The 17,628-nt window shown below is 40.7% G+C and overlaps 1 protein-coding gene across 4 annotated transcripts in view; it reads right to left on the reverse strand.

Annotated features, from left to right (window-relative positions):
* Positions 1-17,628, reverse strand: part of WDFY4 (WDFY family member 4) — a 613,830-nt gene that overhangs the window by 374,934 nt on the left and 221,268 nt on the right. For all 4 annotated transcript variants that reach the window (XM_033941175.1, XM_033941176.1, XM_033941173.1 and 1 more), the window contains exons 21-24: positions 13,112-13,263; positions 10,215-10,326; positions 6,876-7,066; positions 441-593 (exon numbers count right to left, since the gene is read on the reverse strand). In XM_033941175.1, coding sequence (XP_033797066.1) covers positions 441-593; positions 6,876-7,066; positions 10,215-10,326; positions 13,112-13,263 — 608 coding nt within the window. The remainder of the gene's footprint in view (positions 1-440; positions 594-6,875; positions 7,067-10,214; positions 10,327-13,111; positions 13,264-17,628) is intronic.

Here is a 17,628-nt window from a genome sequence, read left to right on the forward strand (position 1 = left end):
TGGGCAATCATGACTCTTGAGGGCCAGAACCCAGTTGGGTTTTCACGATGTCCACAATGAATATGCATGAGATTGATTTGCATACAATTCAATCAGTACATGCAAATCAATCTCATAACTCAACTGTATTGTGGCCCTCAAGGATCTAGATCCAATAACAAACTGTATTTACCCCTAACTCAAAGGCATACTCTACTAACCCCATCCCTCAAATCCCACTAATGTACCCCACTAACACCTCAGACCTAATCTTATTGTTGTTAATTAACTTAAAATCAGTTTAGGAAACTACAATCCCTCTGATCTAAGCAATTTATTTAGAACTATATGGATTCTACAAGTGCATTAAAAGCAGGAAATATACTTTGCAGATATCAGAATGGAATTAAAATACCATAATACTACAACATTATGGGTAACAACAAAAATAATAATTTCACCTCAAAGTCACAGAGAATATGCTGGAATGCAGTATGATTTTGAATTGCCAGAGAATCAAATCCAAGTTCTGTAGTCCCAACTATGGAAAGGAGCAGCTGGAAAACTCTGTTATTCAACAGTCGAGATTTCCTCTTGAGTAGACATGCTAAGAGCTAAAAGAAAATATTGGATAATCATACTGGCAGAAGTTATGTTTGTTATTTCAGTACTTATCTCTGTAGGTATAGTTTCTCCGTTATATCATGATGCTAAGTATGGTTCATGTGCCATAGAAAGAATGTTTATCAACTTTTGATAGACAATATTTAATTTTTCCACTAGATCATGGGTTTTTAGCCAGTGGTGCCCACATCCTAAGTGGTAAGAGAAGAAGTCAAATGGGATGCAGTGAAGGATCTTGAAATCTGAGGTAATTTATTGCAACTTTCTAGATCAGGGGTAGGGAACTCCGGCCCTCGAGAGCCATATTCCAGTCGGGTTTTCAGGATTTCCCCAATGAATATGCATTGAAAGCAGTGCATGCAAATAGATCTCATGTATATTCATTGGGGAAATCCTGAAAACCCGACTGGAATACGGCTCTCGAGGACCAGATTTCCCTACCCCTGTTCTAGACAGAGTGAAAGCAGTTTTTAAGACAATTACTGGTAGTATAACTTAGAACTACTGTAATTATAATGACATTTTAGCAGTTAGCACTCTTAGCAACTAACAGTGACATCAGTAGCAGTCAGAAATCACTAAGGACATATGGTTTAGGAAGGGAGTGCAAGGGTTTTATTGATAAGAAAAATAGATGCAGGGACCAGAAACAGTTATGAGCCCATGCACTAGATCCTTAGCTGCCAAAAAATGTTCTTCCTAGAAATCCTTGCTATTTGAACTGCTTGAACCAGTGATTCTCAACCATGAATATATTTGATATAGATTTGAATATAATGTCAGCAATACATACCAGTCTATTCTATGTCTATTCATTATGGATAGGCTTAAACTCTGACTAGCTGGATGTGTCATAAAGACTTGATTGAGATCACTTCATTTTGGGCATATGGGGACAAATTCTATAAATGGTGTCCCGATTGGAGGCAGCGGTAGGCATCCTACTTCTGTCTAACCAGCCAAGTGGGATGTGCATTTAAAAAAAAAAAAAAAAGAGACAGGCAGCCTACATTGTAGGCATTTTTGCAAGCCTAGAGAGATGCGTAGCCCCGACTAAGCTTGGGCTAGGCATGGGCGTGATTTCACCCGTAGGTGGTCTTAGGTGAGTTTAGGTGGCCCTAGGGCTACATTTCAAATAGATGTAGACACTATGCCGATCACGTTAAAGGAATCTCCCTGCTGCAATCAGTTTAGCGGCCGCATCAGGATACCCATCCCCCCCCCGCAAAGTTGGCTAGGCAGGAGGGATACCCACTCTCTCCTGCTGGAACACCCGAAGTTCCCCCCCCCAAAAAAAATGTCTGTGGCAGGAGAAGTGTCCAATTCCTCCTGCCGCCAATGAGATATCCCTCGGCAGCAGAGATGCCTGGTCCCTCCTGCAGCCACCTCCCTTGACATTCCCTGGTAGGACAGATGCCCACTCACTCCTGCTGCCACCCCCTTGAAATCCCCCGGCAGGAGGGATGCCCACTCACTCCTGCCTCTTGCCCCATCATCCTACAAACCCCCAAAGATCCCCCTGTCACCCCCCGAATGCCTCTAAGACCCACCTGCCACCTCCCACTAAATGCCTCCCATACCTTTCTCTGATGGCTGGCAAGAGGGATGCCCACTCCCTTCTGTCTGCAGGCCTGCCTCCACAAAATGACAGGCCTTCCCTTTCCCAGTGCATCTTGGGATGCACCGGGGAGGGGCCTAAGACCCTGACTGGCTCAAGAGGGGGTGGCCTAATGGATCTGGCCAATCGGAATCTTAGGCCACTTCCAGTGCATTCCAGGTTGGCCCAGGTGCCTAAGGCCCCTCCTTTGGCAGGGGCCTTAGGCACCTGGGCCAATCAGGACCTCTAGCCTCTCCCCAGTGCATCTGGGATACAATGGGAAGGGGAAGGCCTGCCATTCTAAGGAGGCAGCCTGCCAACAGGAGGGAGTGAGCATCCCTCTTTCCAGCCATCAGAGAAAGGTATGGGAGGCATTCAACGAGGTGGCAGGGGGATCTTGGGGGGGGGGGGTTAAGAGGATGTGGGGGCCAGCAGCAGGAGGGAGTGGACATCCCTCCTGCCCGGGGATAACATGGGGGTGGGGGCCACAGGAGAGTGTGGGCATCCCTCCTGCCCAGGGATGTCTTCGGGGGTGGCGGCAGGAAGGAGTGGGCATCCGTCCTGTCCAGGGATGTCTCAGTGGCAGCAGGAGGAATTGGGCACTCCTCCTGCCATGGACATTGGGGGGGCCTTTGGGAGTTCTGGCAGGAGAGAGTGGGCATCCCTCCTGCTCTGGCAGGAGGGAGTGGGCATCCCTCCTGCTGGCCAGCTTCGCAGGAGGAGATAGGTTCCCTGATTGCCGCAGGGAGATTCCCTTATGGCAATGAGATCAGCGGTAATGCGATTCTCTAACCAGCGCCTGTGACATGGATCCTGGTTAGATAATCAGGGTGGTTAGGCAGGGTTAGGCCTCTCCATCAAGACAGATGCAATTCTATATAGGACACCCATGTGCGATTCTCAAAAGCCACTATAAGAAAATTAACAATACAACGGTCCAATGTTCAACAGTATTTAACAAGGTAAAATGATGATATTGATCTGGGAAGACTGTTCTTTTCTGAAAACTACTTTCTTCATTGCAATTAAAAGTGCATGTGCAGGCTAGATTTCCAATCAGGCAGAGTATAAGTGTTCCTGGCTAAGGGTGTATCTTGTTCTAATTGTGCCTTTAAAGGGGATAAGTCCAAATCATGAGAAACAAGGAAGTACCCAGTGAACAGGGTACATCTGTAGAGCTGATCCCCTCTTGGCCCAATGCCTCAGCTTCAGTTAGAAGCTCCATTCTTAAATCTTCAGAAAAAGAATCCAATCCCTCCTGCATCTATTTACAGCACAGATTTTGAATCAAATTTACTTCTTAAACCTATTAAGAAATGCAAAGTCATATGTAAATGTATACAAATATGCCAGAGAACTATTTAACCCTTACCAATGAATTTGCCTTCAAGCTGCCATTAGAAACAAAGATCATTGACTATAGTACTGTCATTGTAGTTAATAGAAATGAATACTTCCTTAGCTGAAATGGTAGATTTGTGCTATTCTAACTGTCCATTAATAAATCTAGTCTATATCCTTCTATATAGCTACCTAGTGTAAATCATTCCATGCTTGTTTTGTTAAAGGAAACATTTCACAGTAAATCAAATAATATTTTGGAATGAAAAAGTCAAATAGCCACTGATTGGAGTTTGACCACTTTGACACAGCATTTTTATCCTAATTAAGCTAAACATTGTTCTCTTCCACTAATGTTGACAACAGAACTGGCAGGTTCTCCCCGTGTATCATTTTCAGAGATTTGATTAGGCCAAGACCCAATTATATTGAGTGAAATGCAATATTAACACAATCCCTATAAACTGCCTTAATTACCCTAGTAAATTTTGGTTTCATAAGGGGCTATGCTCTACTTATTAAATCTGGTAAACTAATTACCGTTATCTACCCTGTTTAATCTTTTCATAATAAAAAAAAAAATTCATATACAGCACTACTCAGATTTAATTGTTAAAATGTTAAAAGAAAAATTGCTTACCATTGTTGTCACATCAGCAGCTTTATATTTTTGTTTATTTTAGTTTGTTTTATTATACCAGTGATCTCAGAAGTCTGGATAGTAGGGGGCTCATAATCAAAAAACTAAAATGTCCCCCAAATCATCTAAGTCAGCACTTGGCCATCTTAATCTTCAGGACGTCCAAGTGCCAATAATCAAAACCCTTTTCCTGGACATCTAGCAAGACGTTTCTCCCGCTGTGTGTCCAGAGTTCCAGGGGGCATGATGGGAAGCATGTTTTGGGCAGGCTTCGGGCGTGCTTAACTTGGACACCTTGCGGCAATCCGCCTTGAACCGCAAGGTAATGGCGGAATAGAAATCACTAATGTAATGTAATAATCAAACCTTTTCCAAGACATCCTGGACAGAACTTAGACATTTATAGTTAGACCTGTTTTTGAAGCATTTAAGTGCCACAAGGGATCCCTAACTGACTAGATGACCACTGAATACTTTAAGGTATGACCCCCACCAACTGCTCACTAATCCCCTCCCACCCCTCAAAGATCTGAATGAAAGAGTGCATACCTCTCTCTAAACAGCAGCATTTGGTATGGAAATGCCTAGTAGAATTTCAATTTAGCTTATTTGATATACCGCAAATATTAACAAAAAAAAGTTAAATCTAAACGGTTTACAATATAAAAGCAAAGAGGATCATTTCTAAAAACAATAAACAGATACTAAATAAAACCAAAACCAGACAGACAGAAATGGGAAAAAGGAGGTACGGGAAGATTTACAATATATTATAGGTAAAAAAGGGAAGATATTTATTGAAGACTCAATGTAATTTCAAAGCACAGTTTGCACCTTCATTACTAAAAATTCAAAAAAAAAAAACAAGTCCAACAAGACAGTGTTTCTTCTAAAGTCCAACAAAAAAAATATAACCTTCTAATACATAAAGCTAGCTATTTATGTTTTCTATATATTTTTCATTCAAATCATTATTACTTTCTTCCTCTTATTTTGCTATATGGATTTGAATGTTTACTACTTGGAGTATATTTGTTTATATAGCATGGGGGGGGTCTGTTTTCAAGCTTTTTTCCCCCCCACTTTGATCTAGTATATATTTTTAAAGGGATTAAGACAATGATTGTAACTGCTGTAGCCCCTATTGTGGACTTTTAACACTCAGGCATTTTCTCCTTTTAATAATTTTTGTAAGTTCTACCTCAGTAGGATTGAAGCAAGCAGGCATTTCATGGGAATCAATATTTACAAAATACATGCATATATGCACAATTTATGTATGACCACTTCTAAATAGGCATAAACATCCACAACTTTTTTAGCTGTGATTCCTAGGAATTTGGTAGGGTAATTTTATAAAGGCACATTGATAGCTATGTGTCTTTTGAATATATAAAAAAAAAAAACAAAGGAAGAGCTAACAGACAAAATAAGGGCCCCTTTTATAAAGCTGTGGTAAAGATGTTGCTGCAGTAAATGCACTGAAGCCCATTCAATTTCTATGGGATTTGGGGTATTTACTGCAGCAACATTGCTAAAGTGGCTTTGTAAAAGGGGCCATTAGATTGTACAGAACCAATCCCAAATAAAATATACAGTAAAACCTTGGATTGCAAGTAACCTGGTTTGCAAGTATTTTGCAAGACAAGCAAAACATTTTATTAAATTTTGACTTGATATACAAGCAATGTCTTGCAATACAAGTACATACAGTATACACACATCACAACTGAGTCGATGGTTCTTCTCTGATGCTGCAGGAATGTAGTGACTGTTCTAAAAGGTGAGATCTTGCAATACGTATAATATTTTGTATTCAAATTTTTGGGTTGTGGAATGAATCATCTTAGTTTCCATTATTTCCTATGGGGGAATTCGCTTTGATATACGAGTGCTTTGGATTACAAGAATGCTTCTGGAACGAATTATGGTTGCAAACCAAGGTTTTACTGTATACTGAACTAGAAGACCAACACTAGTATTAAATGATTTAGGAAGAAATATTTAGTATGACAAGACTTTACAAGCAGTATGCTTACTTTTGAAATTGGCCACTCAAACGCAGCTCTTCAAAAATGCTTGCACATACCACTTAAATTCTCCTTTCAATCATGCAATATCGTGAATTAACATTTTAAATATAAGCATCACAATGTGTCTTCTGTTCAAAAATTCAAATAGCTTCCAAGTCTGCATCTGATCCATAACAGAAATATAAATGTCACAATAATGTTCAAACTGTCCTCCTTTCTTTCTCTATTTCACCAAGTCTCTCATCACTGCTGAGTGTCCAGGTTGGCATAAGTGTCACATTGCTTCATGGATACGGGGACAGGGATAGAACAGAAGCAAATAAACCTGCCTAAGGGTCCTGAGATACTCTGCTTCAATGATGACTCAGAGTTCATGAAGATGGGCCAATTTTAAAAGTAAGCTTACAAGGCTACCTGTATAGTTCTGTCATACTGAATATTTCCTCCTAAAACATTTAATACTAGCTTTGGTCTTCTAGCTCAGTATATTTTAAATCTGGGATTGGTTCAATACAATCTCTTTGTAAAATAGGCTGGAAATAGGTTCTTTCTTCCCCTCCACATATAAGTTGCCTATTATAAAATTACTCTAAGCATGTATAAATTTCAGTTACATGTACAAAATGAAAATATTACTCAGAATCCAGTCTATTCTTTTTACCCTGTATCCATCAATATGCTTCATCAGTTTTTCACTCATGGCATTACTGATCAGCACGGAATGAAGGACTTTAACAGCTGCATACATCGCATGGTCATCAGTGGCCATGGAAATGAGGTCCAGTAGGATCGCTGGCCCTCCAATGAAATTCAAACTGTTAGCAGCAGGATTGGAATTAAAAACTCGAACTCCTAATTAGAGACAAAAGTTCACAATGAAAATCAAATATCATAAATTACAATCTGAACTACAGGACTTGTCCATTTCATACCAATCCCATTTTCCGCACATTAGTCACCCAGCTAAAGGTATCTTATAGAGAATGTTTCAAATAATTCAGTGCTTAACTATTGTACTTTTTCCTTGTCACTCAGATTTTCATATGTACTTATGAAAAAATTATATCAAACTAATTACTATTCTTTTGGAAAATTTTGAATTGCATAGAATGAAAGATTAGGTTCTTACCTTTGCTAATCTTCTTTCTTGCAAATTCACAGTGTATTCCAGGACTAGTGGGTTATTTCTGTCTACCTGCAAGGACTTTGTAGGAAGCCTCAAATTTCATAGACTTAAACTCCTCCCCCTCATACCTCATCACTGTCACTAGCTCTGTAAACATCAGTCAGTAGCAAAACAGCCAGGAACATCTGTAGAGGATAATAACAAGAGGGTGGGAACGGGGACACTCTCCAACAAATAAGTATATTTTGCTCACAATTAGAAATGCAAAACAGCAACAAGTAAGCATACTTAAATCAGGATATCAAATATTAGTAACCTGAATGATAATAACAGTGCTATAAGTAGAAACAGTATGCACTGACAGAAGGGGACACCCTAACTAGGGGCTCCCCAAAACTGAGTGCTAAACCCTATCAGATGGCACTCTATAAAGGCTGTACAAAACTAATCACCAATACCACTTCCAGACAGAATGTATCCAAAATATATTACTAGCTGTTCAGGAAAAGGCCTCAGAATAGGAACCTACGTAAAGTCCTATCACAGACTGAGACTTCAACGTAGCAGCTCCTTGCTCCAATCATTGGCCAAAAAAACTGAAAATTTCTTTAATTCACTTTAATTATTTTTAAAATAAATATGTATACTTTTTAAAGTTTTTTTAAATTTTTTCTTCAAATTATTCTAAATCTAGTGGATACACCTCTCTGATGGTTTGAGAGAGAATATTTGACAACTGGAAACTGAATACTTATCTCAGCGTTGTCATTGCTGGTTCAAATATTGCCTGTTCACTGCCAATATGTTGCCAATATGTGCCAATATGTGGCAACATATTGGCAGTGAACAGGCAATATTTGAACCAGCAATGACAACGCTGAGATAAGTATTCAGTTTCCAGTTGTCAAATATTCTCTCTCAAACTATCAGAGAGGTGTATCCACTAGATTTAGAATAATTTGAAGAAAAAATTTAAAAAAAACTTAAAAAAGTATACATATTTATTTTAAAAATAATTAAAGTGAATTAAAGAAATATTCAGGTTTTTTGGCCAATGATTGGAGCAAGGAGCTGCTACGTTGAAGTCTCAGTCTGTGATAAGACTGCACGTAGGCTCCTATTCTGAGGCCTTTTCCTGAACAGCTAGTAATATATTTTGGATACATTCTGTCTGGAAGTGGTATTGGTGATTAGTTTTGTATAGTATGTTTTGAACCACTTCGTGTAACCATATCTTGGACTCTATAAAGGCTGGTCATAAAATAGAAATCCAGCTTACCAGTACTTGAAAGGTAGACAAGCAGCTCAGATTGAAGCTTTAATGCCTGTAGAGATTCAGAGATCAAATCCACAATAAGCGCATGCTTGAAAAATCTCCCCCAAATCAGGGGGTCCGCAGTGATCCAGATCATGGAGAACCACTAGATCTGCAACAGCTGTGGCCACCGCAGAGCCCTCCTGCAAAAGCAGAGGTATGGAAAGTGAATCTGGCGCAAATGTGGGCACTGTCTGCATACCTGCTGGCACCCCCTAGGGGAGGCAAAAGAAAAGACCCTGGACCTCAGTCACAGGGGTCCCTGTGCCTGGCACGGAGGCCAGCGGGAGACAGGCAGACACAGTTCCCCCCCCCCCCAATTATGCCTGATAAAGCATATCAACAAAATCTGGGAAAAACCCATCCTCCACGGTGGAAGCCACCCTTGTGCTCCAGATGCTTGCATTTCACCATAGCGTCGCCTTCACACTCCTCAGGGCCCTGACACTATTTGCACAGGAGTCGGGACAGAAGGTACTAGAAGACTCTCCTTGGAGGTTGAAGGCACCAAATCCAGGCAAGTCTCTCACCCCTCATGGGCTGCAGCGCATATGGAATAAGGCTGTGCATCCTACAGACATCCACCACAAATGAGGCATGTATCCTGCCTTGGCAAGGTCATCTATGTGGTTTTCTTTCAAAAATAATGTTGGAAAGTATAAAAAATAACTTTAAAATCAAATCTGGGAAAATCCAAGATGGCCACTGAAGGCCTAGTTGACTAAAAATAGCCTGGGAAAACCACAGAGAACCCTTAAAACCAGAGATTTTAGAATTTTAGGGGGTGGGGTAGGGTATGCAGGGAAACCACCTAAAAATCCCTTTTGAAAGAGCCCCCCAAATCTCTGATTCAAGCTGTTAGCTAGTACTCACAGAAATATGTGCTGACAGGGAAACACTGTAAATGGAGCTAAAACATCTCACAGGGAGATCCTCTGCCTGAACATGATGGAAAGCTGAACTTTGAATCTTCTCACTGCCCCATTGGTATGACTTTCATTGCTGGTCACCTGCGCAGCACGCCTGGTAGAGGAACGCATTCTGGCTCCGATCCCGGACGCACTTCCACAGAACCACACAGCCTGCGCTCGATCCACTAGCAGACAAACCTAGGGTGAGCTAGCTCCCAAGGGAACCGTCCCTGAGTCACGATCTGATGTGCAGGCTGTCCAGAGGGCTTACTGATAAGCAGGTATCCCTCCAGAAACAGACTTTTCCCCAAGATCTGTGATCTCCAGCAACTGGAGCTGCCCCCACAGGGAACCTCTGGATGTTGAAAACTACAAACGCAAAGACTGAAAATACAAAGATTAAACACTAGCAGAAAAGGCAAGCTCCTACAGCCTGGCTTGTAGGAAGAAAGACTGATGTTTACTGAGCCAGTGACAAGGTAAGAGGGGGAGGGGTTAAATTAATTTGAGGCTTCCTACAAAATCCTGGCGGGTAGACAGAAATAACCCACTGGTCCCGGAATAAAGTCGGATTGTACAAGAAAGTAGCATTACCCTCCAAGACTTCAAACTTGTAAAACAAACCACAAAACAAAAGAGAGTCCTCACCATAATTGGCCACTGTGGCGGCCCCAATAGTTCGGATGGCACCTGAAAGATGCACAGCTGAATTTTTTGCAAGAATTATTGGCATCGTGCTGTCACGTGAAGAGAGGCTCATCTAAATAGAAAAGCAAGAGAAAGAGGCAAACATGTGAGAGGTACATGCAAGTAATGAAATGCAGACTAGATTAGGTGAAAGTGCTTTGAGGTCATGAAACATGAAAGTCAATAACTAACAGTTAGAACAGGAGGTGAAGTTTATTCCTATGAGTCCTGTGGCCCTATCAGCATATACTAGCAGTATATGAGTTCCCTAGGGGCAGATTCTATAAATGGTATCTAAATTGGACAGCGCCTAAAATAATGGCACTGGCCTTATGGTAATCACACTTAGGCATCGTTTACAGAATCATGGCTAGTGGCGCCTATATAAAAACTTAGGCAACTGAAATGTAGGCCAGAGTTTTAAAGGCCTACATCTCAGGCGCCTAGGTTTTTGGAGAATGGTGCTTAGCAGCATCTAAGTCATGCTCTGCCCATAGAAACACCCACTTATTCTTTAGGTGACATGCCACCGCTAAGCACCACACAATAGGTGCCTATCACTCAATTTTTTAAAAAAGCAATTATTGAGGCTATTAAGGGTATTTTGCCAATTATACCCCCCCACCCCCACCCCCACACACACTTTATGAAGCCTTGTTAGCATTTTTTTTTTATTGCCGGCCATGGCAGTAAAAGCTCCAACGCTCATAGAATTCCTATAGGTGTCAGAACTTTTACCACTGTGACTGGCAATAAAAAGTATGAATGCGGCTTCATAAAAGGGGGGATGGGTGGGGGTAAGTTAGATGTCCTTTCTAAAATCAGCCCCTTACCGTATTAGAATAACTTTTAAAGAACTGGTTTCAAAATATTTCAAACTATGTTTATTGTAATATGCTCAGATACCTATGGTGTGGGGGTAATGTCAAATAATAAATCAAATAAAAAAATTGTAAAAGATACAGTTTTTAAAAATAAATTATTTTTCTATAGAGAAAACCAAAATTTAGCTAGGATTTTTCACAGCAAATGCATATTCTTAATGGGGTTCTTTTTTTTAATTGCAGGATGCCAGTGTCAAAGCTGGGAAAGGCACTTTTTTACATAACATAACTTTATTCATCTATACCACCATAACCAAACGATTTCTAGGTGGTTTACACAGAAGAGGGCTGGACAATCAGCAAAATACAAAAGGTTAAAAATACAACAAGTTTCTTAAATGTACTCAATATAGAGTTTTACTAACAATAGTACCCACGAATTTGTCAAACATCTCTCCTGCTGCGATCGTTGCAGTGGGGGAGGGGGGGCAGGTTGCCGGGGCTGTTGAGCTGATCGTGGCAGCTGCGATCAGCTCAGCGGCTCCTATTCGGAACTTATACCTGTTTTGGCTTGGTCTAAGTCAAAACATATAAGTTCCAACTGGGCGATCTCCTAGACTTTTGGTTATACTTGCAGTACGACTAAGTCTAGGTTGACCTCCCACCCTTTCCCCTCCTCTAAAAATGCCTCTTTTTGCTCTAGGTGTTCAGAGGCAGGGGAAAGGCCTAAACTGGTTTTAGATACATCTGTTTTTTTGATCATCCAAATACCAATTTAGACCACTTTTTGAACTTTTTTATTATTATTATTATGAGCCCCATAATCTATTATGTTACAAATCAGTCTATGAAAATGTGTGTAAGCCATTTTTTTTTCATTTTTTTTTACAAAAACAAAGTTAAGTACACCTCTACTGGTGTAATTATCTTTTTTTCAGCTCTTCTGGAGGAAATACTTCATGTGAAAATGATATTCACATGCAGAGGCCACTAACCTACAGAAAATTTCATGGATTAGTACATTAGTCTCTGAGATGATGACATCAAAAGAAGAAAGTCACTCTCCTAATGATATCAACTTTTACTGACTTAAATTATATCAACTTAGAAAGTTAGGAAACATAACAGCCAGTGATTTAAATTTGCTACTACTTGACTTTAGTAGATCATAGCAATTATGTCCCATTAAAGGCCAAAACAATTAAGCAGAATGATCAAGTAAACGAAATTGATAAATAATCCATAATGTACTTCAATAATAGAAAATCAATTTGAAATCCATGAAATGCAAGCCATAGAGTACAAGGAAGGAGGACCCTAGGAATCTACAAGGATTATGGTGAGTTTTACTCAAACATCTCATAGGGGTAAACTTCTCCCTCCGGATTCGCGGGGGATAGGGGCAGAGCCGGACCGCAAATGGCGAAAAACCGTGAATATCCGGCTCTGACCCACCCCCACCTCCCTCCCGCCTTCCCGGCCTTACCTGGTGGTCTAGCGGGCTTTCGGGGCAGGAGCAATCTTCCTACGCTCCTGCCCCGTGCAGATCGCCATTAGAAAATGGCTGCTGTGAGTTCCTGTAGTCTCTCGAGACTCCCTACTTCCTAATGGTGATCTGCACAGGGCAGGAGTGTAGGAAGATCGCTCCTGCCCCGAAAGCCCGCTAGACCACCAGGTAAGGCCGGGATGCCAGGGGGAAGACTTAACGATGTTTTTTTTTTTCTTTTTTCCCCTTCCCAAAAAATCGCGAATATGTGAAATCGTGATTACCGAAACCGCGAATGGGGAGGGGGAAGTGTACTTTTATTAAGGAACACTAACTGATTTAGCTTGTGATAAATGCTAAGGCACCCATAGAATATAATGGATGACTTAGCATTTAGCGCACGCTAATCTTTAGCAAGCGCTAAATCAGTTAGCGTGCCTTAATAAAAGGACCCCATAGTTTTATTATGGAATAGAGGATAATTTAATAGATCTTCACATCTTCTCAAAGTCAGAGAATTGTTTTTTGTTAAAAGGAAATGTTGATACCTCATTTGCTATCAGACGACTATCAACTTCATTGTAAAATGTTTTTATGTCCATGATGGTGCAGAGAGATGAGTTCTCAGCGTTGATTCCAAATGAAATCTTCTCTTCAGACACAAGTGGCTTGAGAATTGGTTCTTTCAGAAAATAGTCCCCTAAAACAATACATTTTAGTTTTTGAGTTTGTAAAAAGAACATTCTAGAAGTAAATTGCAGATGATCCTTCTTGCCAGACTAGCTTAATTTTCAACTAGCTTTTGAGAACAGTGTTCCTTTCAACAGATCAATGAAAGCAATTTCCTGAATTTTGATGCATTTATAGTTTAAATTTGTACAGAATATGAAAGTAGAGCCATTTATAAAATATGTATTGACCCAAGGAAAAAATATATATATATACATATATATATATATTTTTTTTCCTTACTGTGAGACATTAAAAGTCAGCATTTTACAAAAGAAAACATTCAATAAAAGAGTAGCATCACTTGCATGTAAAGGAAGTGATATACTGTATATATATTTTTTTTACTTACAGGTGTACGAGTAAGCAGAAAATTTGGCAAATGGAGCCAAGCTCCAAAAATCAACTGTTTTGCATTTCAAGGTAGTTTTTAACCACAGAGCACAATTTCCTCCTCAAGTTTTCTTCCAAAGCCTTGGTCCAGACAAAAAGGTAGCTTACAGTTATGTGTTAATCCAAGCAAGATGTAAATGCAGACATGGAAATTTTCCCAACTATATGTGAATTGTTGTTGTAAAATATGGAATAATTGTATATTTTCAAACCACATCCAGTTTATTCTTCCTTCAAAATCTATGTATGCTGCTGATATACACACATATAACTCTCAGTCAATCGATCGGTTTTTCTGTCTATGCTTATGCCGACAACCTTAAACTTCTTCACACCATTGACCCCACTAACTTAAATGATATTGCCACCATTAACTTTAAATTAGCTAAAATTTATGATTGGCTAAATTTAAATATGCTTTCTTTAAGCATCTCAAAAACAAGTACTGTTCTTTTCCCATGGAAAGAAAGTTTACAGTTAGTCGCACCAGTTTCCATTGACAATATCCCTCTTGAAACTACTCCATCGACCAAAATATTAGGTGTCATCATTGATAATAAACTTTCATTTCCTCCACAAATCAGTGCTTTGGTCAAAAACTGCTTCTACAAACTTAGGATGATAAGGTCTTTGGTCCCTCTTCGACTCAAATTCTCTTAATATCATAATTCACTCCATATAATATCCAAAATCGATTATTGCAACTCATTATATAAAGGGTTGTATCAAAAAAATATTAGGCGCCTTCAACTCATACAAAATACGGCCATCAAAATCATCAAAATTCAATCACGTCACCCCTTTGTTAAAGAAAGCTCATTGGTTGCCTATCCCATATCACATTACCTATAAAATTGCTCTTCTAACTTTCAAAACTTTATAGACTAATGCTCCTGCATTTATAGATAGACTATTGATTCCATATAACCACCTTAAGATCAGCCTCACAAAACTCTCTTAAGTCCCGTCCTTAAAAATAATTGGCACCCGTCGTACTCTTATTTTCTCAGTTACTGCCCCTTCAATTTGGAATTTTCTTCCCTTACACCTCAGAGCTACACAAAACTTGGATAAATTCAAAAGTAGCTTAAAATGCTTTCTTTTTAAAGATGCCTACAATTGATTTATTACATATATATATTCGCTTTATTATCACTTAAACTGTCATATCTTCCCTACTGTACCTCCCTTTTATGTGCTTTTTCTTACTAAATTGTAGTTCCTTCCTTTTTTCCTATTGTTCTCATATCACAACCCCAACCAAGTATGTCAGTCGTGAATAGTCTATGTTTACTATTTGTTGTTTGTTCCCTATTTATATTTAAATTTTTAATGTACAACGCTTTGTATTCCAGGAGAAGCGTTTTATCAAATTTTAATAAACTATGAACTATAAACTACTTACAGTACAGTATAATGGTCAAATAGGGTTACATTCCATTAATGTTGCCCAAAGTTAGACATTGGGATGATCTATGCAAAGCTGGTATTCTATAAAGGGTGCTCTGTGCAGAGTGTCCTTCATAGAATACTAGCTTCATGCACATTTCAGGCCTGATTTTATAATGGACGTCCAGATTGTAGGCAGTGGTAGGTGTCCTACCACTGTCTAGCAGCCAATCAGGATGCACATTTTTAAAAACAACAACCCTAAGGCAGGCCGCATACACTGTAGGTGTTTGTCACAGTCGAGGGAGATGCGTCGGGACACTTAAGCTCACCCAAGGCTGGGCCTGGGCATAGTTTACCAGGAAGTGGCCTTGGATGAGCTTAAGCAGCCCTAGACATCTCCCTTGGACTGCGACAGACACCTGAAATATAGGCCAGCAAAATGTTGGCCTACATTTCAAAAACTAGACGCGGCTGGCCAAACTGATTGCGTCAAGGGAATCTGCCATCAGCTGAGCTGGCAGGATCCTGCTGGATCAGCTGATCAGGGGAAATACCTCTGCCGCAATCAGCTGAGCGGCTGCGACAGGGGACCCCCCTCTCCAACATCAGCAGGAGGGGTGCCTATTCCCTTCTGCCGGAACCCCCTCTGGAACTTCCAAACCCCCACAACCGATTACACCCCCTTCCAGATCCACCCAAAACTCCTCCCAAGCCTCTAGACTTTCAAGCCCAAAGCCCCCCCACTGACACCACCCAACATCCTCCATCCCCCGTACCTTTGTAGGTGAAAATCCAACTGGAGAGATGCTTACTAGCTCTGGCCAGCAAGCTTGCCTCTTCAAAATGGAGGGAGTTCGGAGGGGCCTAAGGAACCTGGGCCAATCAGGGGCTTAGGCCTTCTTCCCGGTGCATCATGGGATGCAATGGGGATGCAATGGGCATAGCCTAAGACTCTGATTGGGGTGTCGTCAGTTTGGGGGATGGGGTTGGAAGTTCCGGGGGGGGATTCCAGTAGGAGGGAGTGGGCATTCCTCCTGCCAGGGGACTTCAAGGGGAGGGAGGAGGGAGAGTCGGGGGTTACGGCAGGAGGGAGTGGGCAATCCCTCCTCCCGATGTCAGGGAGCCACAGCCGCACAGATGATCACGGTATGAGTATTTTTCCCCTTATCAGCTGAACCAGTAGAATTCCCCGAAGCTGATCAGGGATTCTCTTGCCGCAATCAGCTGATGGGAAGGTGTGATTCTGTAACCAGCACCTGTGACATGGGCGCCGGTTAGAGAATCAGGGAGGGGGGAGTGTTAGGCAGGGTTAGATGTCTGTCTGTTAGGGCTGACACGATTCTGTATAGGACGCTGGTGTGCGATTCTCAGTCGCCTTTTAGGCAGCTGCTGCAATCGGTGTCCTATACAGAATCTACCTGTTCATGCCTAACTTTGGACAATCGCATTTATGCCTGCCAAAGACTGGTGCAAATGTTGGCACCCACCTGATGGCAGTTAGGTGTGCAAATTCAGGTATTCTATAACATCATGCTTAATTTCTGGGAATATCCAACCTACCCATGCCCCCCTTTGGAGTTGCATACTATGAAATCTAGGCGTAAGGCTGATTTGCGCAACTCCTAATTACTTCCAATTAAGTGCTACTTGACTCCAATAACTGATTGCTAGCGCATGACTAATTAGTTTATGTGCAGATCTGTGATCCAAACCTAAATTTGGGTGATCTATACAGAATCCAGGGTAGTGTTCTCTGCATAAAGGGTCCCTCTTACTAAGGTATGTTAGGTGCTAATGCCCGCCCAATGCAGCTTAAAATGGTGCACTGCCTTTTTTTTCGGAGGGGAGCCTGTCAGAGGGCATTCCTGCACTAATCAACACAGCTACATTACTATGCACTAACTAGACAGCACATTATTACATATAAGTCCTTACTGCCTATTAAATAGGTGGTGGTAAGTGTTCCCCTGGTAATTTTTATTAATGGCAACATTAGTCCATACAAAAAATGGAAAATCAGCCATTTTACTATTATGGCAAAAAAGTGCACAGTGAAAATCCACTCAAGGATCCACTAAGGCCACTTTTGCCACAGCATAGTATAAGGGCCCTGAAGTGCACACATTTTACCAATAGTGTGGGCATGAATAGACCATCACACATGTGCAAACCACATACACACTTTCCAAATAGAGCACACTATTATTGGCAAACAACATTTGCTTATTTCTGATCGGAAGAAGAAGATTACCTTCGAAAGCTACTCAACAAGGGCCAGATTCTATATAGGATACTTACATTCCATGCCACTAGGTGCTTTAATCAAGAACAGTTAGTGATACATAACTTTGGAATCCAAGCTCTACTGTTTTTTTAATTGGCTTACTTGGTGTGATAATTAACTAGCAATATAATAGAAAAAATTCTACTACCACTTGTGTAGAGCAGTGCATTCACTGTATAACTTTTCTTATATAACTTTTTTACTTTGATACTTAACGGGAAAAGGCCTCAGAAATCTGAAAACAGTTGATGGAATAACACAGTGCAG

This window comes from Geotrypetes seraphini, chromosome 4 (genome assembly GCF_902459505.1).
Source record: "Geotrypetes seraphini chromosome 4, aGeoSer1.1, whole genome shotgun sequence".
In the NCBI taxonomy this organism is placed as follows: Eukaryota; Metazoa; Chordata; class Amphibia; order Gymnophiona; family Dermophiidae; genus Geotrypetes; species Geotrypetes seraphini.